The sequence below is a fragment of the Vulpes lagopus genome, chromosome 11, assembly GCF_018345385.1.
Source record: "Vulpes lagopus strain Blue_001 chromosome 11, ASM1834538v1, whole genome shotgun sequence".
NCBI lineage: Eukaryota > Metazoa > Chordata > Mammalia > Carnivora > Canidae > Vulpes > Vulpes lagopus.
The window spans coordinates 14,723,833-14,750,087 of NC_054834.1; the positions used below are offsets into that span (position 1 = coordinate 14,723,833).

A 26,255-nucleotide genomic window follows, 5' to 3' on the forward strand; every position below is an offset into this window, starting at 1 on the left:
CAAAGAAGTATATCAGAGGAAGGCCACTCGGGCGCTAGAGAATCTTCCCACCTGGTATTCTATCAACACCCGAAGTTTAACTTCTTACCCTAGAAAAATAAAAATCAACAGATCAGAACAAAGGTGACTAAATCAACCAGGCTTTTTAAGCAGGCTCTTATAATGTTGTTTTTTTTTTAAGTCAGGATATTGATGTATAATTTTGTATGAATTTTGTGATTTTGAGGTGGGAGAAGTAGATTGTATTTTTAATTATGGCGAAGTACACAAAAGAAAATTTACCATCCTGGGCACCCAGGTGACTCAGTCAGTTAAGCAGTTGACTCTTCATTTCAGCTCGGGTCAGGATCTCAGGGTCATGGGACTGAGGCCCGGGTTGGGCTCTATGCTCAGCGGGAAGGCTGCTTGAGATTCTCTCTCTCTCTCTCTCTCTCTCTCTGCCCCTCCCCCACTCCCACTCCATGGTGCACACGTGTGTGTGCAAGCATACCACACATGCACTCTCTCTTTCTCTAAAAAAAAGGTGGGGGGGGGCACGCCTGGATGGCTCAGTGGGTTTGAACATCCAACTCTTGGTTTTGGCTCCAGTCATGACCTCATGGGTTGTGGGATAAGCCCTGTGTCAGGCTCCGTGCGCAGCAGGGAGACTGCTTGAGATTCTCTCCCTCTGCCCCTCCGCCCTCACTCTTGCACTTTCTCTCAAATAAATAGATCTGGGACGCCTGGGTGGCTCAGTGGTTGAGCATCTGCCTTTGGCTCAGGGAGTGATCCCAGGGTCCTGGGATCGAGTCCCACATCGGACTCCCTGCATGGAGCCTGCTTCTCCCTCTGTCTGTGTCTCTGCCTCTCTCTGTGTGTCTCTCATGAATAAATAAATAAAATCTTTTAAAAAAATAAAATAAGTAGATCCTTTAAAAAATAATTTAACTTAATTTAGTTTTTAAAGAAAAAAGAAAATTTACCATCCTAATCATTTTTAATATACAGAGCAGCAGTGTTAAGTACATTCACACTGTTGTGCAACCCATCTCCCAAACTCTTTTCATCTTACAAAACTGCAACTTTGCACCATCCTTCTCTCCCCAGCCTTTGCAACCACCTTTCTGCTTCCTGCCTCTGAATTTGGCCACTCTAGGCATCTCATATAAGTGGAATCTTATAGTATTCATCTTTTTCTGATTGGCTTATTTCACTTAGCGTAACGTTCATCCATGTGTAAGAGTCTCCTTCCTTTTTTTTCTAGATTTTATTTATTCATGAGAGACACAGAGAGAGGCAGAGACATAGGCCAAAGGACAAGCAGGCTCCCTGCAGGGAGCCCGATGTGGGACTCGATCCTGGGACTCCAGGTTCACGCCCTGGGCTGAAGGCTGCTGCTCAACCACTGAGCCACCCAGGCATTTCGAATCTCCTTCCTTTTTAAGGCTGAGTAATATTCCATTGTATGGCTATACCGCTTTTTGTTTATCCAGTCATCCACTCCTGGACATTTGGGTTGCTTTCACCTTTTGGTTATTTGAATTATGCCGCTATGAACACGGGTATGCGAATCGCTCTTCAAAATCCCAATTTGTACAGTTTGTGTCTCTTAACATTGAGTGAAGGAAGCCTCGAAGAATTCCATATCTCGTGGTTTTACATTTTTTTACCATCTGGAAAAAATCAGGAACGCAGCACTAATTTTACCAGGTAATACCTTTACAGCCTCTCAGTGTGCTGACTCTTCAAGGGCTTCTTGGGCCTTCTTCAGCCATGTGTGAGTGCTTTGAGAATTGCCATTAAGTAGAAAGTAGCAGGTTAGCTGTATCTCGGTGACTGAGACCTGATCAAAGGCGGAGTTATCAGGGACTTGGTGTATTACTGAAACCCACCTGTTCCCGTTTCCCCTCACATGGGACTCGAGTCCCACACCGTCCCTCCCCAGGCCAAGAAAGCACGTGGTCGTAAGATAAAAGCGGTGAAGTCCAGCTACAATCTGCTTCACCGCTGAGTGCCCTTCTCACTGGCGAACACCTATAAATAACATCTGTGATCCTGTTTCAAAGTCAGCAAAGGGGCAAGGGCTGAGGGGTTGCCGAAATCATTTCATGAACAATTTGACCAAAAAAACGATCTGTGACTAAATCTTAGAGGAGGAAGAGCTGGCCAGCCATGTGGACAGACCAGACTCCTCCCCTGCAAAACCAGCCTCTCTCTCGTGCCCTACATTGTCTGCAGGCATGTATAAGCTATATTCTAGATCATTTGGCATTCGACTAGCTAAGTAGGCTCTACTCAGCTCAGAGATGATTGGGGGGCTGCGGTGTTAGCGTTGTGCCCTCCTGCAAGGAGGAAAAGGGAATCTAGTTCAGGGACCAAAGAAAAGCTTATTCCTCTCATCTTTGAAGACCCTGAGACAGAGTCCTCCACAGCCCCCCCAGATGCAGGGTCCTGTGTCCTGGAACGCACAGAAATCAAATGCATATCCATTACGGGAGAAATCGTAGGCAAGTGGAGCTGAGGTGACAGATTTTGAAGAGCAAACATGCACCTTTGTGCTCTGTCTTCTCAAAATTCATCCTCTCACCTGCCAGCCTTGAGAATTGCCTATTTACATAACTAGCTGCCTAAAATGGAATATTAGATAATGTTACATGGTGCCTCCCTCGGCTGGAGCCCAGCCCCGGGATGTGAGAGATCCAGAAGTCCTCCAACAGCATGTAGCATGGCACGCTGGCCTGCAGCCATGCCTTCGCGTGGCGTGAGCCTGTCAGCACTCCCGAGCTAAGCAGATGTCAGGCCCGATCGCCGAGGTGGGAGACCAGCGAGCAGCAGGGGGAGGGGACGTGATTCAGCAAGTGGCACAGTGGCACGCCGTCTTCAGGGGACAAGCAGCACCTCCTCCCGAGCTTCACGGCGGGTGCCTTGTTCTGCCCAAGGTGCTGTCTCAGGGCCCGCCGACACGGAGGGAGCGGGGAGGGGGCCGCAGGCGGCTGCGATGCCAACCCTGGCGCCGCGCCAGCCTCGAGCCCCCCCCCCCGCCCCCCGTTGGTCCTTTCCGAGGCACACGTCTCCCTCCCATCAAAACGGGAATCCTGCTGCTCCGTATAAGAGGCGTATCAATAAGTCACAAGGAATGTTCTGATGATGATAAGCGCGTCTAGCTTCTCGGCGGACCACATGTATCAAAGAAGGCAATTGTGTGTATTTGTTCGTTTATTTTTCAGCGTTCCGGTTCCTGTAGTCAGTTTAGAGAAAATTCCTAACCTAGTGAAGGCAGATGGTGCCAATGTCAAAATGAACTCTGCAACCACTACCACGGTCACCTCCTGCTCCTCCTCATCCTCTGCCGTCTCCACCCCACCTTTAATTAAGCCAGTCTTGATGTCCAAGTCAGTGCCACCTTCCCCAGAGAAGATCTTAAATGGCAAAGGAATTTTGTCCGCCACAATAGACAAGAAACACCAAAATGGCACCAAAAACAACAACAAGCCTTACAGGAGACTTTCAGGTACGTGTCTGTGTCCTTCGAGTCTGGCTCACGATCTCGCTGCCTCTGAGCCACGTCCGTGACCGAGGAGTGCTGCGTTCTTGTAACCAGGCAGGCCCGTTTCGTGGTAAGGGGAGCCTGGGGTTGACCTGCAACCAGGAGCCCCACCTAAAACTGCGAGGGAGAAGGGGTTCTCTTTTTTGCGGGCTGGATGAGGTTCTCCTCGCTGAGCTTGGGGCTCAGCAGAAGGGAGCCTCTCGGCCTGGGACACGGGGCTTTACGGCCACCGCCACGGCCTGCGCGTGCTGAGGCCTTCCCATGCTGCCTGGCCAGATGGGCCCCAGGCTCCGTAGACGCCTCGCCACAGCCGGGAGGTTGGACAGCCACAGGGAGCCTCACTGCCCCGCAGGGCAGACTGGGGACAGTACTGGCAGGTGGTCTGCCCCCCTCTGACCTTGGGTTTTGGTTGGTTGCCAGGTTGATTATGTGCTCTGGGGCTGCGACCACCCTTCCCGCATAATCGGGAACACTTGGACTGGCACAGCAGGTGAGGCGTTGAGGGGTTTCTCTTGCATCTCCTTCTTGGGTGTCTGCGTAGACACTCAGGATGCCTGGAACAGGACACGTGACCAGTATTTGAGACAGTGGTTGCCCTCAGGGGGGCCCCCAGGCAGACGATGTTTGCTTTGGATTTGTCTTAGAACTCAATCTGGCAGTTCTACTTTCTCCCAAAGACCAAGAAAAGCTATAAACTTTATAACTTCTTCACACACCGTGGGCATTTATCAAATGTTGAATGGAAAAAAAAGAAAGAAGGAAAATACGGTGAAAGCCATATCCAGTGAGAGAGAAACCATGCCCTCCAGTAGGAGGCGTAGCTCTTAATCAGCCTAAGAATCGTGGGTCAATTTTATTTTTGACTTGGTGTTAATCTATATTTCAGTGTTTCTATCTTGCTTCTGTAACTGTTAAAAAATATATATTTCTTAAAAGTACTTTGGACCCAAAGCATTCAAAGGGTTTTTACCCTAAAAAAATCTCTCTATGTGCTACTCACCCACTATGAAGAAAGAAAGGTGGAGCCCGGTGCTCTCTTTGAGCGCTGCAGGGCCCTCCCGGAGTGGGGGTGATGGGGAGCCCCACTCCCGGCTCTCTTCCTGAATGGAGAGTTCAATTCCACTCTTCAGAGCTGGGTGGCAATGTCCCTGGAAAACCCAGAAGGCCCAGCTGGGCAGTGTCCACGGGCAGAAGCACGACCATGGCTTCCAGCCTGCACCCCAACCTGGAGTCGTAGAGGGTATTTTTGTGGTGTTTGTTGGTTTTGCATTTTGTCGGTTGTTTTGTCTCATTGGGTCTCTTGCTTGTTTCTATCTCCCTTTCACATTTGGCAGCCAGCTCCTGCCCCCCGGCCAAACAACCTGCTCAGTCGCAGGCCAGCGTGAGTGCTGGTGTGGATCTGGGCCCGGGTCTGACTCTGACAGGCCCCAGGGAAAGAACTCTGTGGCAGGCAGCCTGGGGCCCGGCGCCCAGGCCCTCCTCGGTGGGCAGAGAGGGCTCATGGGAAACGGGCATCTCCAGGCCTCAGAGTTTTCTAGTCTTAAAAGTGAAGCCAAAAAATAAAAAAATAAAAAAAGAAGTTGCAGGGATGAGGGCACCTAGCTGGCTCAGTCCAAAGAGCATGCGACTCTTGATTTCAGGGTCGTGAGTCCAAGCCCCACCACGCTGGGTGTAGAGATTACTAAAACTAAAATCTTTAAGAAAGAAGAAGATAAAGATGATGATGACAAATGACAAAAGCCAAAAAAGGGGTGGGAGGCATTTTGATGGCCAACCAGAAAGGCTGTCTTGGACATGAGAATGGTTTTCCTCACCCCCATCATCATCACCACCTTTGCAACCACTACAAGCCCCAGATTTTCTCTTAAAATCAGAACACATTCATTTATGAGGCTCAGGGTTTACTTCAGCCATCTCAGACAGCTCTTCAGGTAAATTCTTTTAGTTTACAGTCATTCAAATCTTTCATGGAGGCACCCGACCAATTTTATATACAACCCCCACCCACCGACCCTGTGGCCAGCCTCCCTGAATGCCCAGAAGAGCTGTGTCATCCCTGTGCTGCGGGACTCAGGTGTTTGCTGGAAGCCTTCCAGAAATAGCACAGACTCTCCAAGAGGTAGAACTTTGAAGCCGAAAGGGTCCTTAAGAGGCATCGCCTCACATCCCCTCATTTTCCAGTCGGGGGGAGGCTTTTGGTAATCCAGAAGGCGCAAAAGATCCAAAGTGGGCATAAAAAGAGCAGGCTCCTTGGAAGTAACCTCACTGTGAGCCATCATCAACAGTCCAGGGAGAAGCAGGAGCTAGAGAAAGCCTGGCTTCCCCGCAGCCCCCCTTCGTCCCCACCCGGTTGGCCAGCCTCTGCTCATTCCCATTTGGAGCAAGGGCCCCGCGCTGGGAGCAGAGCATGCTGGGAGACTAGCAGGCCCTACCCTCTATGCACCCTCCACTTGAGACAGCACACCCCAAACTCTCCCCCCGCCCCTGCCTGTGACACCGCCAAAACATTCCTGAATCAGATAAACGAAGTTTCTGGTCAGCAAGGCTGCGTGGAAAGCCCAGGGCTGAGGACTTTGCAAAGCACAAGAGAGGCAGGTCATACTGACATGTCAAGGAATAATCTCCCACTTAAGTGGCTCAAACTAGCAGGAAGGGCAGGGGCGGTTGGGGGGGGGGGATGGGTTCTTGGAGCCGCCTAGGAAGAGTGGCCCTTGGGCCTCAGGTGGCTCTCCCCGCCCTGCAGCCAGCTGCACCCCAAGTGCCAAGTACTTGGGGGAACCGTTTAAGTGAGATCAAGTGTGAGAGCATCAGGGCTCCTGGCCCTCCGGTGCGTGCCGCACCCTGGTCTCTGTGCCTTGTGCTGCGTTCCACATCCCTCCCGAAGCTGGACCTGGAACTCTGGGGTCAAAGGGGAGTGCCATTTTACCCCGAGCGGTTCTTGAAGCATTTTAGCAGCCGGTTGGAAAAAAAAAAAGAAAAAGAAAAAGAAAGAAAGAAAGAAAAGAAAAAAAAAAACAGATTGCCTGACAATGTCTCACTTGTTGGTGCAAATGTGCATTTTTTTTTTAAATGTAGTCTTAATGCCAAATCCTATTTAGTCTCCTTTTTTCTTATATTTTTTGTTTGTTTCTTAAACCAGAGAGAGAATTTGACCCAAATAAACACTGTGGAGTATTGGATCCCGAGACAAAGAAACCTTGCACAAGATCCCTCACCTGCAAGGTATTTCTCTTTCCATAAAAAATACTTCCTGCTCTCGCTGGGGCCTTTGTCGAAATGTTTGCATGCCACTCTCTGCACACGGCAGGGTGTGGAACCTCGACATGACCCCCAGCTGTTCTTTGTAAGGGAAATGCTTTCTTCTCTTCCATGGTAGCAGAGTGCCTGCCTCAAGCTGGCTGGCTTTTTAAGAAGGAAAAAAAAAAAAAAATAGGCTTCCCCTGTTACTTGTGAGGCCAGACAGTAAATTGTATTTATAGGCACTCACAGGCGGTTCTAAACCCTGCTACGTTTTAATGTATGCAGGAGCGGCGGCGGCGGCGGCGGCGGCGGCCTGAAAGGCAGCCCTGGAGGGGAGGGCGAGCGGCCGCGCCCCTGATCCGGCCACGCCGGGTGGCCAGGGGGACAGCTGAGCCCGGGCGGCCGCCATCGGGGGGCCCCCGGCCCCGTATTTCATCCCGAACTGCTAGCGCTTCCTGGGATCGCGGCCGCGGCCCCTCTGCCCGGGGGCTCCGGGCGTCTGGGCCACAGCGAGCCTCCCACCTGCACCTGGATTAACTCTAGCGCAGCCTCACCGCCGCCCTTCCTCCGAGGCTCCCTGGGCCCTGCGCTGAAGCTCGTCATCCTGTGCCCGGTTTTGGGTTTTTTTTGGTTTTTTTTTTTTTTTTTTTTGGTCTTTTTGTTTTTTGCTTTTTGGTTCTTTTTTTGTTTGTTTGTTTTTTTGGAGGAAGCTTTGGCTTCTTAACGCCAGGAGTGTAGGGCATGGTTGCGTTTGTGTGGTGTCTGCCTCTTCCCAGCCACAGAACGGGAGCTGTTGCCTTGAAGTTGACTTTTCGAGCACCTCTAAATTCCCATGAATTGCTGTTTCTGAAATGGAGGGCCCGGGGAAGCAGGTTTATGTGCTGATCAAAGAGGCTGTGCTTTTCATCTCTCTTCTCCTTAGACGCACTCGCTAAGCCATCGGAGGGCAGTCCCAGGCCGGAAAAAGCAATTTGACCTCCTTCTGGCGGAACACAAAGCCAAGTCCCGGGAAAAAGAAGTTAAAGATAAAGAGCATCTCCTGACTTCGGCAAGGGAAGTACTTCCTAACCAACCTGGGCCGGCGCAGGACTCTCTGCCAGGACCTTCAGGGAGCTCTGGGCCAGAACCGAAAGTCGCATCCCCTGCCAAATCCAGGCCACCTAACTCTGTGCTTCCTAGGTAAGTCCCGCTTCGCTGATAGAAGCCTTGAGTCCTGCCCGGGCCAAGTGACTCTGCTTTGCCGGGTCGTGTGTGATCGGATCACATGGCAAATGGAAGTCCTAATAGTCCTACCTTGTAAGACGGCTGTGAAGTGTAAGTGAGATCGTGGGCATGAGGGGCTCAGCCAGTGCCCGCCACATAGCGTTCGGTGGATTTTAACTGCTGTCATCATCATCATCATCATCATCATCATCATCACCATCATCATCATCATAGCAGACCTATAGCAGACAGAGCAAGACTAATCTGGAAACTAATACCCAGAAGGATGACCTATCAGCCACTGGGCAACTTTCAGGTTGCCTGAGGTTTTAGATTAGTTGGACAGTCCCAGAGTGGAGAGTTGGGGCAGTCATCACACTTTACGAGCCCATTTGCCACATGATTTTGTGAATTTTTCCCACAAGTCTCCTACGATCAGGGCGAAAGGAAAATTGGCATCATAGAGGCTGTTTGTCCTTACATATCCCTCCACACCAAGAAAGCTGAGCCATCTGTTTGGGGTTTTATTTGGTTGTCCTGGACAGAGAGGAAAGAACAGAAAACAGAATTAAAACCCGTTTGGATTGAGAGCAGTTTAAAAATCCGTGCATGTCTGTTTTCACCGGCCAGTGGAATACCGAGCAGCCGACCAATTTCCAGGTAATAAGACAGGGAGTCCTTCGTTCAAAAATATTTATCTAGTGCTTGCTCCATAAGCAAAGTACAGGCATTCCTCCTTTTTATTGTGCTTCACTTTATTGCACTTTGCAGATATTCCTTTTCTTCGTTTTCCTTTTTTTTTTTTTTACAAATTGAAGGTTTGTGGCGGCCTGGCGTCGAGCAAATCCAGCAGCGCCATTTTTCCAACAGCATTTGCTGATTTCAGGTCTCTGTGTCAATAAAGTATTTCTTAATTAGAGCATGTACATTAGATATGATACTATTGCACGCTTAATAGAGCACAGTATAAGGTAAATATAACTTTTATATGCACCAGGAAGCCAAAAAGTGCCTCTGATTCGCTTTACTGCGATATTGGCTTTATGGCAGCGGGTCTGGAACCAGCCCCGTGGTATCTCCCAGGTATGCCTGTACCAGGTCAGGTGCTTTCAAGCAACAGTACAGAGATGGATGAAATTAGATCCTGCTTTTCAAGAGTTCAAAGTTTAGAAGATAAGACACAAATATCCATAACTTCATGAAGAAGAATCATTAATGATAAAATATGAGAAGGGCAGACAGTGGAATTATCTGATCATTTTTAATGCATACAGCGTGAATCTCAAAGGGGGATTGTCCAGTCAGCAAGTAGGCATTAAGAGAACACAGTTATAAAAGAAGGGGAAGGGGATCCCTGGGTGGCGCAGCAGTTTAGCGCCTGCCTTTGGCCCAGGGCGCGATCCTGGAGCCCCGGGATCGAATCCCACGTCGGGCTCCCGGTGCATGGAGCCTGCTTCTCCCTCTGCCTATGTCTCTGCCTCTCTCTCTCTCTCTCTGTGACTATCATAAATAAATAAAAATTAAAAAAAAAAGAAGGGGAAGGACTTGATTTTTAAAAGCAACTATTTGATGACAGTTGTTACAGATCTAGCACGTTCTCGTGCCTCCTGCTTTGGCGCAAGCCTGATCCAGTTTGATAGCCGGAGTCCCTTTGTGGGAACCGCCAACCTCGGCGTCAGGTTCAAGCAGACACCGCCAGGTGGAATGGCCACCCGCACACATTTCCTGCAGCATACACGCTGCCGTATTGGGCCACCAACTTAGGTGTCACATCATTTTGCAGGATCATTTTATAACTACTTCTCGCTGTAACGCCAGAATTTGGTGAAGAATATTTATTACCTTTCCTCAGCTTTTGAGTTAAGCAGGCCATTCTGTTCCAGATTTCTGGGAGGGGCTTTTCACTTTCAAAATTTTTTGTGGCTGTAGACCTTTTTTATTCCCACAAAGCCTTACATAGTACCCGATAGAAAAACAGACTTGCTCCACCTAAAGCCAGCTCATCTCTGCTCCCATCACACATGTATCCAGGGCCTGCCCATCCTGGGGATCCGCTTGGTGTCCCCAAGGGCTCCGAGGGAACCCGGTTTGAAGACCCTCTTTTATTGTGGGTTCACCAAAGATTTTAACTGATGGAGGCACTTCTCACCCTACCTGGCTGAAGGGAGGAGCCAGGGGGCAGCCGTTAAAAAAATAAAACAGGCATGGAGGCTTAACAGTGGCTTTCTTTTTTTTAAGATTTTTTATTTATTCATTCATGAGAGACAGAGAGAGAGCGAGAGAGGCAGAGACACACGCAGAGGGAGCCCGATATGGGACTCGATCCCGGGATTCCAGGATCACGCCCTGGGCCGAAAGCAGGCGCCAAACCGCTGAGCCAGGGATCCCCTTAACAGTGGCTTCTTAATAGCCTTTTTAAATTTAGTTTTCAGGGGAATGTGTATCAATAGAGAAATGCCAGGTTTTATGTTCTTTTAAGGAAGTAGAAGGAAGATGGAGAGTGAGGTTCATCAGCAAAAAAGAATTATCTCTGAAAGGAAGGAGGAGGCTGAGGAGTGCATTACCAGTGTCGGCTAACAGAACAATTGTTGAAGATGCTTTTCAGGGTTGATATAGGCACCAGAAAACTCAGATATGAGCTGAGCTTCCAAACTTTGTGGGAAATAATGTCCTTTTCCGCTTGATTTTAGTTAGGATAAGACCCCATACAGTCAGAGATTGAAAAAGCATGATCAGAATTTGATGTCCTCCTTGGGGTGCCTGGCTGGCTGGGTCGGTAGAGCATGTGACTTGATCTCGGTGCTATGGGTTCAAGCCCCATGTTGGGTGCAGAGATCATTTAAAAATGAAATCTTAGAAAAAGAAAAAAAACAACAGAATTTAATGTCCTCGCGTAAAATTTAAAACAACATTTATTTTCTTCATACTAGCAACATACAATATATAAAAATAGCTATTTCAATCACAGTAATCATCTATAATTGACAAAAAAATTTATCACACAAGAACGGAAAATATTGCAGTCCCTTCCCAATCGTGAATTCTTTTTGTAGGAAATGCTAGCACGTCTGAATTTATTTTTTACGTATCATTTGATAACCTTGAAAATATTTCAGTTCTCGTATTCTTGAATTACAACCCACTCTTGTCAAGGGTTCCTGAAAAAAGAACTTAGGTCTAGAGCTGGAAATGTTAAAGTCAAATAGCAAGGGCTGGAAAAAGGTTGGAAGTGCAAACGTCAGCTCCGTGCTCTCCAGCGAGATGAGTGCAGCCATGTTTCTGAGCCTCTGCAGCGTCGAACTGTTAGTAAGTGGTAGTAGTGCTCCACGGAAAGCAGTGTGAGTAAACCAAGGCCTTGGTGCTACCTGATTTCCATGTGCCCATCCTCCTGGCCACTCTTCACCAACCTGGGGGCTCTTGAATAACACACTCCTGTGCTCTTGTTTCTTTGCTCCAACTCTAGGGGAACTTATTACGTGCCCCCAAAGAGTCCAAGGGCTGTGGATGACCAGCCCAACCAAACCCATCAGGACTTTTGTGGAAAGGGGGAAGAGGCCAAAGGGTTGAGCCAGGCTCTGAGAAGCCAGTCTGGCACCCAAGAGGGAGAGAGGAAAGATAGGTCATGGAAGCCAGTGCTGACAAAATCCGGCCACATTCCCCTCTGTCTCGTGCGATGCTCACACATCTCATCTGAAAGTATGAAAATGGTGGTGCCTGGGTGGCTCAGTTGGTTGGGTGTCTGACTCATGGTTTTGGCTCAGGTCATGATCTCAGGGTCCTGAGATTGAGCCCTGTGTCACGCTCAGCACCCAGCACGGAGTCTACTTGAGATTCTCTGCCTCTCCCTCTCCCTCTGCCACTGCCCCCCCCCCTGCCCCCTGCTCACACTCTCTCTCTCAAATAAATACATAAAATCTTTTTTTTTTTAAGATTTTGTTTATTTGTTTATTCATGAAAGACACAGAGAGATAGGCAGAGGGAGAAACCAACTCCCTGCAGGGAGCCCGATGCGGGACTCAATCCCAGGACTCCAGGATCACACCCTGAGCCAAAGGCAGATGCTCAACCACTGAGCCATCCAGGCACCCAAACAAAATCTTTTTTTTAAAAAAAAAGGAATAAACAGGGAAAAATCCAAGGAATCTTAGACTGGCATAGGTAGAAGTTTCTAGATAATCTGAAAACAGGCAGAGATAATTCTGGAGTGAAAGCAACTCCAGCTCCTGCCTCATTAGGATAAATGTTATGGCTACACTGTAAGCCTTGACTTAATGTTTGCCCCTGTGTTCTTCCTACATCCATTTCTCAGTATGGGGGCCTTTGAAGTCAAACAGATAGTATCAAGTCTCATTTCCACTCTTATTAGCTTTGCCACCCTTTCCCTTACCTGAGAAATGTAGGTAAGTTACACCCACCTATAGCAGCGAGTAAGTTGCGTGAGAGGATGTCCGATGCATGCCTAGCACATAGTAGGGAGCCAGCTAAGATCGGTTGCCATGTGTTCTCTTCCCCAAAGCACTCAGACAAGACTGATGCTCATGCTTCCTCAGAGGGTGGAGGAGGGGACTTTCTCTAAGTTTCCCTGACTGGAACTGGACAGAGACCATTGTCACATAGTCTTTAAACCAGACTGGTAAATGGAGAATGGCAGGTGATGTCGTGATGAAGGCAGAGGAGTCGACGGCAGCTTTACAAACTCGAGTGACTCTTCCAACACGCTCTCATGACTAGCTGCCCCATTTCCCATCACTCTTCTCCAGGCCTTGTTTTCTTCTTTTTTTTTTTCTGAGACACAGGTTGGTTATAGCGAACCCCTTCCCTCCAGGTTCTGCCCCAGAGTACAGCCATCAGAGCTGGAAGGTCTTGAAAGCATTCCCCACTCCATTATCACTCAGAGGATGCCTGGTTTTTCATCTTGAGTGAAACAAGCCTGAAAAGGAACAAATTCAGAGTCCTGTCTCTGCTCTCAGAGCCCATTCTGTTCTAGACACAAATGTCCATGCTCAGCTTCAGTCTGTAGGATCCTCCTCCCCTCATTTCTGTTTGATCTGGCAAATAAAATTTATTATTAAGTTTTTCAACCATTTTTTCTCTTTTTTCCTTGATTAAACTTTTTTTTTTTAAATCAAAGCAAAATGGACACATAATTCAAAAGTCGAATAGAACCAAAAGACTTAGGGATCCCTGGGTGGCGCAGCGGTTTAGCGCCTGCCTTTGGCCCAGGGCACAATCCTGGAGACCCGGGATCGAATCCCATGTCGGGCTCCCGGTGCATGGAGTCTGCTTCTCCCTCTGCCTGTGTCTCTGCCTCTCTCTCTCTGTCTATCTCTCTCCGTGACTATCATAAAAAAAAAAAAAAAAAGAACCAAAAGACTTAGAATGAAAAACAGGAGTTCCTGCCATCCTGGGGGGTCGCTTTACCCACCCTGTGTTAGAGTACCTGTTCCCTGGATCCCAGAGCCTCTCGCTCTCCTGGTTTGCTCCTTTATTCTGATGGAGTATGTCCTCCATCAGCTTCCTGTGAAAAGTTACAAAGGGGTTCAATTTTTAGAACCCTTACACACCTGAAAATGTTTTTATTCTACCTTTACACTTAATTGATAACCTGAGTATATAACTGGATTGAAAATCATTTCCCTTTTTTTAAGATTTTATTTTATTTATTCATGAGAGACACAGAGATAGAGACATAGTCAGAGAGAGAAGCAGGCTTCCTGCAGGGAGCCCTATGCAGGACTCGATCCCAGACCCTGAGATCACGACCTGAGCTGAAGGCAGACGCTCAACCACTGAGCCACCTAGGCATCCCAAAAATCATTTCCCTATGGAATTATGAAGACATTTTTTACTGGCTTTCCTTTTATTGGAAAGTCTGATATTCTCTTTGCATATGATCCGTTTTTAATCTCTAACACCCAGGGCTCTGAAGTTTCACAGGGATCACTCAATATGGGTCTTTTTTCATTCATAGTACTGGGTACTTAGCAGATTCATTCAGTCTATGAATACCTGTTTCAGGGATAATTTTGTATCTTACATCTTAGCTAATTTTCTCCCCACTATCGTCTTTATTCTTTGTATTGACCTCCAATTAGTTGGATGTTGGACCTTTTACTTTGATCTTTTCATTCTCTTATTACTTCTTTTCTCCTATTTTCTCCTATTCTCTTAATCTCTTGTTATACTTTCTAAAAGATTTTCTTCCATTTTACCTTCAAAGCTGTATATGAAATAACCAATTTATGATTAACTTTTTTAGATCTTTAGGATATGGTTCTTAGATATAAAGAACTTCTTACAATTGCTTCATTTTTGAAGATTTATTTATTTACTTACTTACTTACTTACTTATTTGAGAGAGAGAGTGCAAGAGCTCCAGTGAGGAGAAGGGCAGAAGGAGAGAGAGAGAATGTCAAGCAGACTCCTCACTAAACCAGGAGCCCCATGGGGGCTTGATCTCAAGACCCTGAGATCATGACCTAAGCCAAAACCAAGAGTTGGATGTTTAGCTGACTGAGCCACCAAGGAACCCCTATAATTGCTTCTTAATAATATCCTACAAGATATTATCATTTTGCAGAGATAATACCATTCTAGTATCTTTAACACAGGTTTTTTAGGTTTTTCCTCTTTGCTTCATTATCTTCATTTCTTTCTTGTGTGTGTTCATGCATTTGATGTTTGGCTGGTCAGTCTCATGATGGAGATGTTCCAGGAATGTTTGGTGATGCCTAACCATTCACACTTAGAAGCACCAAGGCGCCTGGGTAGCTTAGTCAGTTAAGCATCTTCAGCTCATGTCGTGATCTCTAGGGTCCTGGGATAAAGCCCCACCTCGGGGGGGTGGGGAGTCTGCTTCTTCCTCTCCCTCTCTCTCTCAAATAAATTAATGAAATCTTTAAAAATAAAAATAAAAAGAGTAAATAGAAGAGAAGCGTTAACAGGCTGATTGGAAGTCTGTCTGGGACTGTGAACAAAAAGGTCATCAGGTCACCAATCAGCCTATTTTGGAGGGTTCCTGAAGGCAAGATCTGGAAGCCTTTTCTCTGGGGCCATTCCATTTCTTGGGATGAGACTCCTCCCTGGTGATGTGCCTGGTGATAGGCATTCTAGGAGTGCCCACTAAGGATTTGACTAGAGAGAGCCCATGCTTACCTTGTTTCCAGCCCTGTGCCTCTCACCTGATCTCTGCTGAGCCTGGCAGCCCCTTATTTAATGGGGTCTCTCCAGTTTTCTGGAGAGTAAACCTTTGTTCTCTTGTTGGATTAGAAGGGGTGGGTCCTGGCAGGAGCAATGGGAGTCATCTGGTCATGTGAGGTCGTAGTGTTGACCTGTAGGTCCAGCTACCACACAGGAAGACTTTCAGCTTCCCCACTGGATTTAGCCCTCACATGACCCATGACCTTTGCAGCTCAAAGTGGCTCCAGGTGCCCTACTTCTCAGAGGTTCTGTGGTAACTTGCCCTGCAGTTAACACTTCTCCAGACACATTCTGTCTTCTGAAAGTATGTTCACGTCTCATGTTCACACTATCAATTGGGATGCTTTAGGTTCAAGTAGCAGAAAACCTAGTCTTACTAAATGCTTAAATTAAAAATTGTCTTATCACACATGACAACAAGTCCAGAAGTGAAAGGGCACCACTCCCCAAAGATGAGGAATCGGCTCTCATTCTCTTTCTTTTACTCCATCCTCTTCTGTCTTCTGGTTTCATCTTCAAAGTTTATAGCAAGGTGGCTGCCACACTTCCAGGGATATCCAGAAGAAGGTGGAGACCGCTTTTTCCTTATGTCTCATTTTAAAAGTGAGGAAAATCTTTGCAACCTCCCCCTAGAAAAAACTTTTTACGTATTTCTCACACTCCTTTCCAAACCAATCATTAGCAAGATAAATGAGATTTCCATTATTGGTTTAGGGGTTAAATGGAGGCTGGGAAGTAATCATCAGAAGGATCGCTATATCTCTCCCAATCTCTTTGTTCTTCCAGACCATGACTTTTTTTTTTAAATCTCTTTTCTGTGATTTTAATAGTGTTTTGGATGAGGAGATAAGCATGTCCATTCCCTGTGGCCCATGTAACAGGAAGTTCTTCAGCTGCTTTCCTTACACATATCTGTACTACTAGCTCACTTTCTGTTCTATTTCTGTTTTGGGTGTGTTTTTTTTGTTTTGTTTTTTGTTTTGTTTTGTTTTTTGTGTGTGTGTTTTTTGTTGTTGTTGTTATGAAATTTTCTCCATGTATGGAAAAGTAGAAAGAATAATAAAATGAACACATGCATACCTAGTTTTAACAGCTGTAATATTAATACTTGGCAATTCTATTTACTTGATCTACATTTTCTGATAATACATTTTGAAGTAAATTGCAGATATCATGGCACTTCACTTATAAAGATTTCCAAATACATCTTTAAAAAGTAAAGATATCTTCCTGTATAACCAAAATACTATTAATCACACTTAACAAAATCCAGCTCACTTTTCTCTCCTGTAGCACAAGGAGGGCCTATCACCATGGGGAAGACCTCAGAAAGAGCCTGCTAGAAATTTTGGAAACAATGCAAATGTCTATCAGTAGATTAGTTAGGTCAGTTATGATATATCCACACTATAGAATATTGGGGAATATTAAAAATGTTGATATAGTTTGACACATGGAGAGATCTCTACAATATCACTAGGCTTAAAAAAATAAGCAGGTCTCAAAATAGTATGTACAGTGTGATCCAGTTCTTGCTTAAAACTGCATGTGCCCGTGTATGCACAGTAGAGAAATCTGGAAGGATATAAATCAAAATGGTAATAGCACTTGATCTTGAGTGGCAGGATTATGGATGTCATTTTCTTTCTTTATATGTTTCAGCATTATGAAAATTGTTTCACTGTTTGGGTATTCAGCTGTAAGTAGGCGATGATGTTGCCCCTTCTGATACAGGAGAGAAGGTATCGGGAATGTACCTGCGGTGATGTGTTTTCTGGACTATGCACTTTGAACATACAGAATGAATGGCCTCTTCGTTTTCATAAATATAGGAAGGTGATAGCCAATAACAAATTGTCACACCAACAGTTCTCGTAGTAACACTGAAAAACTACCTGTGGCCTTGTTTTTGGTTTGCAGGGGTGTTTTTTTTTTTTGTGGCAAAATATACATAATGTAAAATTTACCATTTTAATCATTTCTAAGTGTACTGATGCGTGGCATAAGTACATTCACATTGTGGCGCGACCAGATCCCATCCATCCCCAGAACTTTCTATCATCTCCTACTGAAATGCTGCACCCATTAAACACTAACATCCCATTCCCCATCCCCAATACCTGGTAACCACCATTCTACTTTCGGTCTCTATATGATTACTCTGGGCACCTCACATAAGTGGAATTCATACAATATTTCTCCTTTGTGACTGGCTTCTTTCACTGGGTATCTTGTCCTCAAGGTTCATCTGTGTGTTATAGTGTGTGTCCAGATTTCCTTTCTTTTTAAGACTTAACTAATATTCCATTGTATGGATATACCATATTATGTTTTATCCATTCGTCTATTTATTGATGGACATTTGGGTTGTTTCCACCTTTGTGGCTTTGCTTTTATTTTTTTTAAAGATTTTATTTATTTATTCATGAGAGAAACACACAGAGAGAGAGAAGGAGAGGCAAAGACACAGGCAGAGGGAGAAGCAGGCTCCATGCAGGGAGCCTGACATGGGACTTGATCCCGGTCTCCAGGATCACGCCCTGGGCTGAAGGCGGCGCTAAACCGCTGAGCCACCTGGGCTGCCCTGTGGCTTTGCTTTTAAATGTCTGTGCTGGGGCACCTGGGTGGCTCAGTTGGTTAAGCGTCTGCCTTCGGCTCAGGCCATGATCTCAGGGTCCTGGACTCGAGCCCCGTGTCAGGCTCCCTGCTCAGCGGAGAGTCTTCTTCCTCTGCCACTCCCCTTGCTCATGCTTTGGTGCACGCTGTCTCTCTCTCTCTCTCTCTCTGAAATATATAAATAAAATTTTTAAAATAAATAAATAAATAAAATAAAATAAAATAAATGACTGTGGATCTGATTTGAACTCAGCTAGATGACACCTGGAAAGAACTGAGAGTGAAAACAAGGGAGAAGAGAGAAAATCAACAGTGCTGCTTCATGCTCCTTGAAGAGACAGTTCAAAGCAGCATGCAGAAAACTGTTTTGTTTTGTTTTTTAAGGATCTTTTTTTTTTTTTCTCCTGAACTTCTTTTTCTCCCTATATTTCTCCCCGGTCAATCACCTGATGAAAGTGGAGAAGCAGGAAAAACAACTGCTCACTAACTTTGACTATTCCTCTTCTAATTCTTTTGCTGATGTGTTTGGTTTTTTGCGGCTCATGAAGCATGTGGTGCTTCTTACTGTGACATTGCTTTTCTGTAAGCTTAGCCTTCATCAAGGTGAGATCTCCTGGACTGTTTATACACAAGGAACTCCTTCACTCTTTCATTGAGAAATGTAATTCTTCAGCACCAACCATGCCAGCCTCTGGTTCTAGTGGCTTATCAAAAGTTAAGTGGAAACATTCATCCTCAGAAGGTACAATTAAACTACATATGGGGCTTGGCATTAAGAAACACATCTGGAACACCTGGGTGGCTCAGTCGGTTAAGCGTCTGCCTTTGGCCCAGGTCATGGTTCCAAGGTCCTGTGATCAAGCCCTGCATTGGGCTCCCTGCTCAGTGGGAAGTCTGCTTCTCCCTCTCCCTCTGCCCCTCCCCTTACTCCTGCATTCTCTCTCTCTCTCTCTTTCTCTCTCTCTCTCTCTCTCACTCTGCACTCTCTCAAATAAAATCTTGAAAAAGAAAAGAAAAGAAAGAAAGAAACACATCAGGGGGTGGGGTGCCTGGCTGGCTTGGTCACATCTGGAGGCACCAGGCTGGCTCGGTCAGTGAAGCATGCAACTCTTGTTCTCAGGGTCGGGAGTTCAAGCCCCACGTTGGGTGTAGAGCTTACTTTAAAAAAAAAAAAAAAAGGAAAAAGGGAAAAAGAGATTTGGCTGTGGAGTAAGAGACTGGTGCCCCATCACTGGGACAAAACCTTTTTTTCATACCAATGCGATAACAGCCTCATAAAGCTCTAATTGCCAGAAAACAAATGTAGGGCATCTTCCATCATGACTGATATTTTGGTAACTGTTTTGAAGTTGTTTACTTGGCTGATCTTGTCAGATCCCACTTTCAGAAAGAAGCAACTAGCTGGCGAGTACAAATTACTTACATGCAGATAGATAACTGAATTCATCAGAAGACTGGTTTCAAGCTAATTCTCTATTGCTGTATCTTAAATTCCACTTACACTGTTGAAGTTTTCCCTGGTGCCTGGACTTAAGCAGGGCAGGGCCTGATCTCAGCCTGAATCCTTCCCTGCCATACATAGGCCACTGCCCTGCCTTCCTTGGTGTATAGAGAAAGCGACTCGGCCCCCCTGCCGAGCTCCCTTAAACAGCTTGGGTCTTCCTCCCTCAGACAGAAAGTTCACTCTGTCCGTTCTCTCTTGCCCTTAGACCATCATCTGCAAATAGCATCAGCAGCAGCACATCTTCAAACCACAGTGGCTACACCCCGGAACCTCCCCTGCCCCCAGCTGGAGGTGACCTCACCAGCCGACTGTCGAGTGATGAAGGGGAGATGGACGGTGCTGACGAACCCGAGAAGTTAGACTGTCATTTCTCTACCCACCACCCCAGACCTCTTGCGGTAGGCCACCGTGTGTCCACCCGTGCGTCCCTCCCCTCCCTCAGCGCTCTGCGGCACTTAGTGGCACTTAGTGATCGCGTGGGGCAGCACGCTTTCCTGGGAGAGGCTGCCAGAACAGAACGGTGTTCTCTAGAAAGCTTCACCCCGAGGTTGAATGATTACCTTCGAATCACCCCTGAAAATCACGGAAGGAAAGGGCAGGGCTCCCTACTGGCTGTAAGCCTTTAAGCACCTGAGTACCCGTGGTCCACCTTGAAGCGAGCACGCCTGAGAAGTGGTATTTATATACGTGCCCTGGGGAGCTGCCCTTGCGGCCTCGCCCGTCTAAATACGGAGCCTCTGATTCCAGAATGCATCTAGCTCACCTGCCTTGGAGACCGCCTGTCCTAGTGGTGTGCCAGGTGCCAGCCCGAGCTGCTTTTCTCCCCTGTTGATTCTGAGTTTTACTGTTATTAGTAAGTGTGACCATATGGTCCCAGAACTGAGAGAGAGAGAGAGAGAGAGTGTGTGTGTGTGTGTGTGTGTGTGTGTGTGTGTGCGCGCGCGCCTGTTGAAGAGCGGAGAGGAGGAAGTATTTCACATCAGCATGATTGCTGATTAACAAAAAGGTACAATTCCTTCCCAATTCCTTGAAAGAGTCCACTTTTGACAGCTCAGAAGGTCACTGAAATCGAAGTGGGAAATCTAAGGAGGCATGAGCTGAAGGCTTGTTTATGTTTTCCCTACAAGCACTTAAGAAGGGGCTGACTGCCTGATGCCACCATCGCGGAGTTGAATTCAGGGGGGCCTGGAATGTGGGACCCCACGGCCGGTTTGCTGTGGTCCCGGCTTGAGCCCTGCAAGGTTACTGTTGACTGCCCCATGGCTGTCATGGGCTGTGTAGGTATCATCAATGCGCACCAGGGGCGCCTGGCTGGCTCCGTCGGTGGAGCGTGTGACTCTTGAGCTCGGGGTTGTGAGTTCAAGCCCCACACTGGGTGTAGAGCACAGAACTGCAGCGCCGTTAGCCAGGAAAAGGTGACGAGAAGTATGGGCGGGATGACGGCTGATGTGACTGGCAACCCGTGAGGTCTGCCTCGGTGGCCGGTGCCACGAAGATCTACAGCTCTATTGAAGGCACCGTGTGCAACAGAGAACAGGAGCAGGAGCCTCTTAGGCATGTGACCTTGCATCTGTATTGAATTGGAGACCTAGGTAGCAGGGACAATAGGGAGCTCCCAGGTTCCAAGTCTAAAAGAGAAATTGGACTCTACCAGAAGGCCAGACTCCAGAGCATGGGATATTTGTTCAAATGACAAGCTGCCAGGCTACAGTGGATTAGCTCAACCCTGGGCATGGCAGATTTGTATGCCCTTAATGTTTGCTGATTTAAATGGAAAGCCCATGGATTGTTTCTTTGCTCTGTCCTTTTTCTCATGGTCAATTGATACAGTAAATCATTTTTTGTAATGAACGGTCATTCAGGGTGTCTTTAGCAACAGGGATGAAGGAAGAAAAGATGTCTAGACCTGAAACAGCTCCCACAGGCTGCTGGGGACCAGCTTTCACATTGGAGAATCCCCTTTATATATTTTCCTGCTCCATCCATAAGCGCTTGATATGAAAGTGCAGGAAAAGAGTTTTTCATCAAGGGTACCAGATTTGATGGGAGACAGAATTTTAATGCAAAGCCCCCCAAACATAAGCAAAAACAAAACAAAGGAAAGGTCTTGCATTTCCTCCCTAAGAAGTGTTCCAAAGGCTGGTTCCAGGAAGCGTTTGTGGAAAGAGCGCCAAACCCAGCGCTGTGTCTGGGATGGAGGCCAGGGAGCCGCTGGGAGGTCTGGGGGAAGGGGGGAGAAGCTGTATTATAGAGTCTTATGCAGACTCGCCCAAGCTCTCGACCAGCCAAATGTCACCTTCTCGGAGGTCGCCTCTTGCATTTCTGTCTGCTGGCCTTCTGGTTGCCCTAACATCATAATCCAGTGATGTCCATTAAACATCATACTGCTCATATTTCAGCCATATGTTTTATTTTTTTATTTTTTTATTTTTTAAAGAATTTATAATTTATTCATGAGAGACAGAGAGAGAGAATGGCAGAGACACAGGCAGAGGGAGAAGCAGGCTCCATGTAGGGAGCCTGATGTGGGACTCAATCCCCGGACTCTAGGATCACACCCTGGGCCAGAGGCAGGCCCTAAAGCTGAGCCACCCAGGGATCCCCCATCAGCCATATGTTTTAAATGCGATGATTTGCTTTAAACATTTTGTAGGACCTTGTCTCTCCAATCCATTCATTAGCCCAAATCCCTACCGTCCTCATACTGAGGAGGGAGAAGAGGACGAGGTTTCCAGGCTTTATACATTTATAATCAAGTGAGGCACATAGACGTTATTTATATAGAACATAAAAGAGCCATGTAGTGATTTCAAGGTGAAATGTAACACAGCATGCGAGAGGTGTGCAGAGGGAGCTCCGAGGGACGAGGTTGCTAAGATAAGGGCCAGTGGAAATGAGAATCTTGACGAGGGCGCTCAGGGAGCAGAGAATTGGGACTTCAAGAGAAGGGGGAAGGAGAGGGCAACTGGAGGGAACAGCATGAATGGAAGCATGGTGGCAGTGACGTGTCGCAGGGCAGCCTACAAGAGAGGTGGGCATGAGGTCAGGACTGGGGAAGGAAGGAGTGCATAGCCTCCTTGGAAGTCAAGTGGCCCTGGTGACAATGAACAGGAAAGCTCTGGCCAGTTGAGGACTGCACCGGGACAAGCAGTGTCCCTTACTGTAATGACAAGCAGGGGACCGTGAGTCCCCGGAGAAGATGGATGATACACCATAAGCCGGCCGAGCCGAAAAATCATGCTGCCTGCTGGTTGTCGTTGGCTTGTCTTGGTTTGTTTGTTTGTTTTGAACCAAAAATACTGGCTCGATCCCGGGTGTAGAGAACGTAGCCCTTGGTGCCACGGAAAATTGAATGTCACTACTGTTGAGTCCTCACACGAGGTTCCGCAGAGAATCCAGAGCGCAGACGAAAGCGCCACAGAAATATTTTTGGCTTCAGCACTATTTGCTTCTTTATTTTGAGTAAAATTGTACCCCTGTGTGTTTTTGTGCAAATGTTATTTTTCTCTGCATGGTTTATATTAGCTTATTAACCTGTAATCAAAATTAAAATGTCTTTTCCCTCACAGTTTTGCTCATTCGGGAGTCGCCTCATGGGACGCGGGTACTATGTGTTTGATAGAAGATGGGATCGTTTTCGATTCGCACTAAACTCCATGGTAGAAAAACACTTGAATTCACAGATGTGGAAGTAAGTGAGCCATTTTTGTGCAATATTTGCTCAGAGCTGCCCCACGACTGTCTGCGCCCTAGCTTTCTGGATGAACGTGGTAGTTGGCTTCTCATAGAACAAAATGACTCGGAAATCAGGATCCGTGGTTAATTCTGAAATGCCAGCTCTTCTTAATGGCTCTCAGACACACGTACAACGTGTGCCTTGTCGTCTTTGGAGATCATGTTTGTGTTGGTAATCTTCTAAACTAAGTGAAAAAGGCATTAGATAAGATCTTGTTTATGTAAGAGTATTAAAGGGCCTTTTTGCTATGACTAAGAACACCTAAGGATCCTAAGAATATGCCTCTGTTTGTGATGTTAATGCTACAGTGTCGATAGTAGACATTTCACGAATGGGTCATGGACCCATTTCTAATGGTGCAGTGTCCTGTGAAAAACTGTGTACAGCGGCCAACAGGGCGGATCCTGAGTGCTGTTTAAAGTTGGTTAAGCTTGTCTTTGGCCCTTCCCACCTCACTAGAGCTCTCTCCTGCCCTCTCCCTGTACCTCTCTCCACCCTCAACTCCAGCTTACGTTCCATTCCTCTGACCCCCCCTTTCTCCCCCAGCACCTCCCAGTGTACTCACATCCTAGTAGGAGATTCGTAAAAAGGGAAGAAAGCTTCCTGACTTAGGCGGATGCCCTGGTGAAAGAGCACCCAGCTAGACCCCTCTCCGACCACAGCCACGGGGCCTTGCGTGCTGGCCACTCAGTAACGCTCGGCCAGCCCTGCTGGCACTCCCCCCACCCACCCACCCACTCCCACAAAGGTGAGCTTTTAAGGACATCAGAATCCATTAGAGTCGTGGACCCCTCGGGTCAGGGCCCGGCCGGCTGAGGAAGCCCCCTCACCCCACCCAGGGCAGCCCGGGAAGGCGGGAGGGCATTCCTGAGGATGAGAGGCTGCCGTGGGCGTACACGGGGACAGAGTCCACAGCGGGCCCCCCTCCCAGCCACCGTGGAACCCCAGGCCCTTATCCCTGCGATGCCCAGAGAGCCTCCGGCCCCGAACTTAGCAGGAGCAAGCCCCACGGGGGCCGCACGCTGACACTTCACCACGGGGCAGGAAAGGGCCACAAGAGAAGCTTATCGTTTCTTCTCACTGAAGCGACAGCTCAGTGTGTCAGAAGGGCGCCCTCGGTCGTGTGCCCGTGTCCGATCCCCGCCGCCACAATCGGGCGCTGCACGCGGGGGGGGGCCGCATTCCTGGTGGTTCGGTGACTGAACCTGGTGCGCTTGCTCCCCACGCTGGCAGCCAGCCCCGGGGTCCTCGCAGCCCTTTGCTCTCCTGCGTGGCGCAAGGTGTAAACCCGGACACGTGGAAGGAATGTGTTGATCTGTATTTCGCTACCTGGTGTCCTGTCGGCTCAAGCTCCATATTCCTTTCCTCCTCAGGCACAGAAACCCGAGCCCCAGGGCGTCAGGTCCCTCCCCCCTTTTCAGGACTTGCCTAACCAATCTGCTGTCACTGAGCAACATTGGGGCTGCCTGGGTGTCAACTCTGGAGAGCGTAGCGCCCCGCTGCCCTCTCAGCCTCGCTGCCCAAACCCCAGGCCCCGACGGGCCCGAACCTGGAGGGATGGCAGCCGATGGGGGCGTGGAAGACATTAGGAAGAAAAGGAACGGCCAAGACTCTTTTTTCTTTAACAAGCATTTAACTCTGCATCAAGAGACGCCAACACAGTATTCTCTTGCAGCCAGGTCAGCATCTGGATCTCCATGCCAGCTGGCAGGGGAGGCTGGGCACTGTCAGTAATTTATTCCCATCCGCGGGCTGTTGTTCGGGACTTCCCTAGGCCAGCGTGCAGGGGCGAAGCCAGGGCACAGCCCTCGGGGCTGAAACCACTGCCGAGCTGCACCCACGTAAACGTGTCCCCGGTGCAGCGCGGGGGGCAGGGGCTTCCGGGGACACCGAGCGGCCCGAGCCCCCCTCCGCCTCTCGCCCGCTCTGGGTTAGCACGGAGCAGGAGCAAAGGGACAGACAGTAGAGGAAGGCGTAGCATCCAGCCCAGGCCCGAGAGTCCGCCAGGGAAGGCAGGACCTGTCCACCCAGCAGAGGCGCAGACTTGCACTGCTTGGGGGGGGGGTCCAGTCGGGGCAGCCGGAGCCCTCCCAGTTAAGGCCCTCGAGGGGGGCCCTCTCTAAAGGAGCCACCGCGCTGCTGTAATTGGCACTGATGACAAGTAACTGCCAGACCTCTGCCCGCAGGTGCTTCCAGCAGGTGCTTCCATCCGTATTTCAGCCACTCAGAAACCAGAGTCAGGGGAGGCCAGAGCAGGCCACCTGCGGCACCAGGGGCGGCAGGGAGAGGGGCGAATGCCGCGGGCCCCAGAGATCTGCCCACAGTGTCAGGCCGGGCTGTGCGGTGCAGACAGTGTAAGGGCGTGTCCAGACCTCCCCGGTGGGAGCTCCCGGGAGTGCTTGCCCCGCATGCATAGTTATGTTGCTGCTGAGAATTCACCCGCTCACCCATCCACCCACCCATCCATCCATCCATTCGTTCACTCGTTGGTTCATTGCAACAAGTACTAAGGAGCCCTTGGTTGAGTGCGGGCAGGACCTTTGACGTTCCCTAGGCTTCCGAAAAAGTAGATTTTCCAACGCCATCATGGCCACAGTGGATTTGGCAGCATTTTTCCTCTTATATTTGATCTGTTTGATCTGCTGTTTTCAAGGATCCTGTGCTTCTGTACCCAAGGATTCCTCTGGAGTCCACCCTAAAGTCTGAAGCCCTCAGCTCCACCAAATTGCAGGCAGAACACCGAGTCCTCAGGGCAGCGCTAGGAGAGGAATTTCCTTCTCAGTGAGGCCTCTTTCTGGAGACCGGGGGCACCTGGTCCTGTTGCTACAGCTGAGAGGGTGGCCTCCAGGGAGACAAGGAATTGCCAGAGGCCGGGTCTCTGTCCCAAGCCTGCCCACCTTCAAGTGCCACTTTCCAAGAAAGAGAGCTAGTTCCTGACTCACTGGGGGTGCTCAGCTACACTGAAAGAGATTTCCAGGGAAGCCGGGGAGGGGGAGCAAGGGGAAAGATAGGAAAGCTCCCGTTTGAAAATATTCACCTGGCTCCTGAGGTCAGTATCCTTTCCTGAAAAAAAAAAATCAGGAACAAATAGTGCCCCCAAGGCCCCTGTGTTTCCCCCCGGTTCCCGGAGTAGCAGCAACATGGAGCCAGAGCCTTGCATGCAGGTGGGAGTCCAAAAGAAGGCCCCAGGAGTGACCCGCACCTGGTGCTGACCTTGGCTCCACAGGCAG

At 48.3% G+C, this 26,255-nt stretch overlaps 1 protein-coding gene across 10 annotated transcripts in view; it reads left to right on the forward strand.

The window, feature by feature from the left end:
• The window catches only part of ATXN7L1 (ataxin 7 like 1), a 245,268-nt gene that overhangs the window by 207,848 nt on the left and 11,165 nt on the right, over window positions 1-26,255 (forward strand). For 8 of the 10 annotated variants that reach the window (XR_005982684.1, XM_041722182.1, XM_041722183.1 and 5 more), the window contains 6 exons: window positions 3,207-3,490; window positions 6,666-6,748; window positions 7,689-7,945; window positions 19,495-19,687; window positions 22,859-22,980; window positions 24,399-24,704. Coding sequence is in view for 9 of the 10 variants with exons in the window: in XM_041722182.1 (XP_041578116.1) it covers window positions 3,207-3,490; window positions 6,666-6,748; window positions 7,689-7,945; window positions 19,495-19,687; window positions 22,859-22,980; window positions 24,399-24,704 (1,245 nt within the window). In the remaining variant the exon portion in view is untranslated. The remainder of the gene's footprint in view (window positions 1-3,206; window positions 3,491-6,665; window positions 6,749-7,688; window positions 7,946-19,494; window positions 19,688-22,858; window positions 22,981-24,398; window positions 24,705-26,255) is intronic. The other 2 variants (XM_041722187.1, XM_041722188.1) reach the window with 1 other exon arrangement.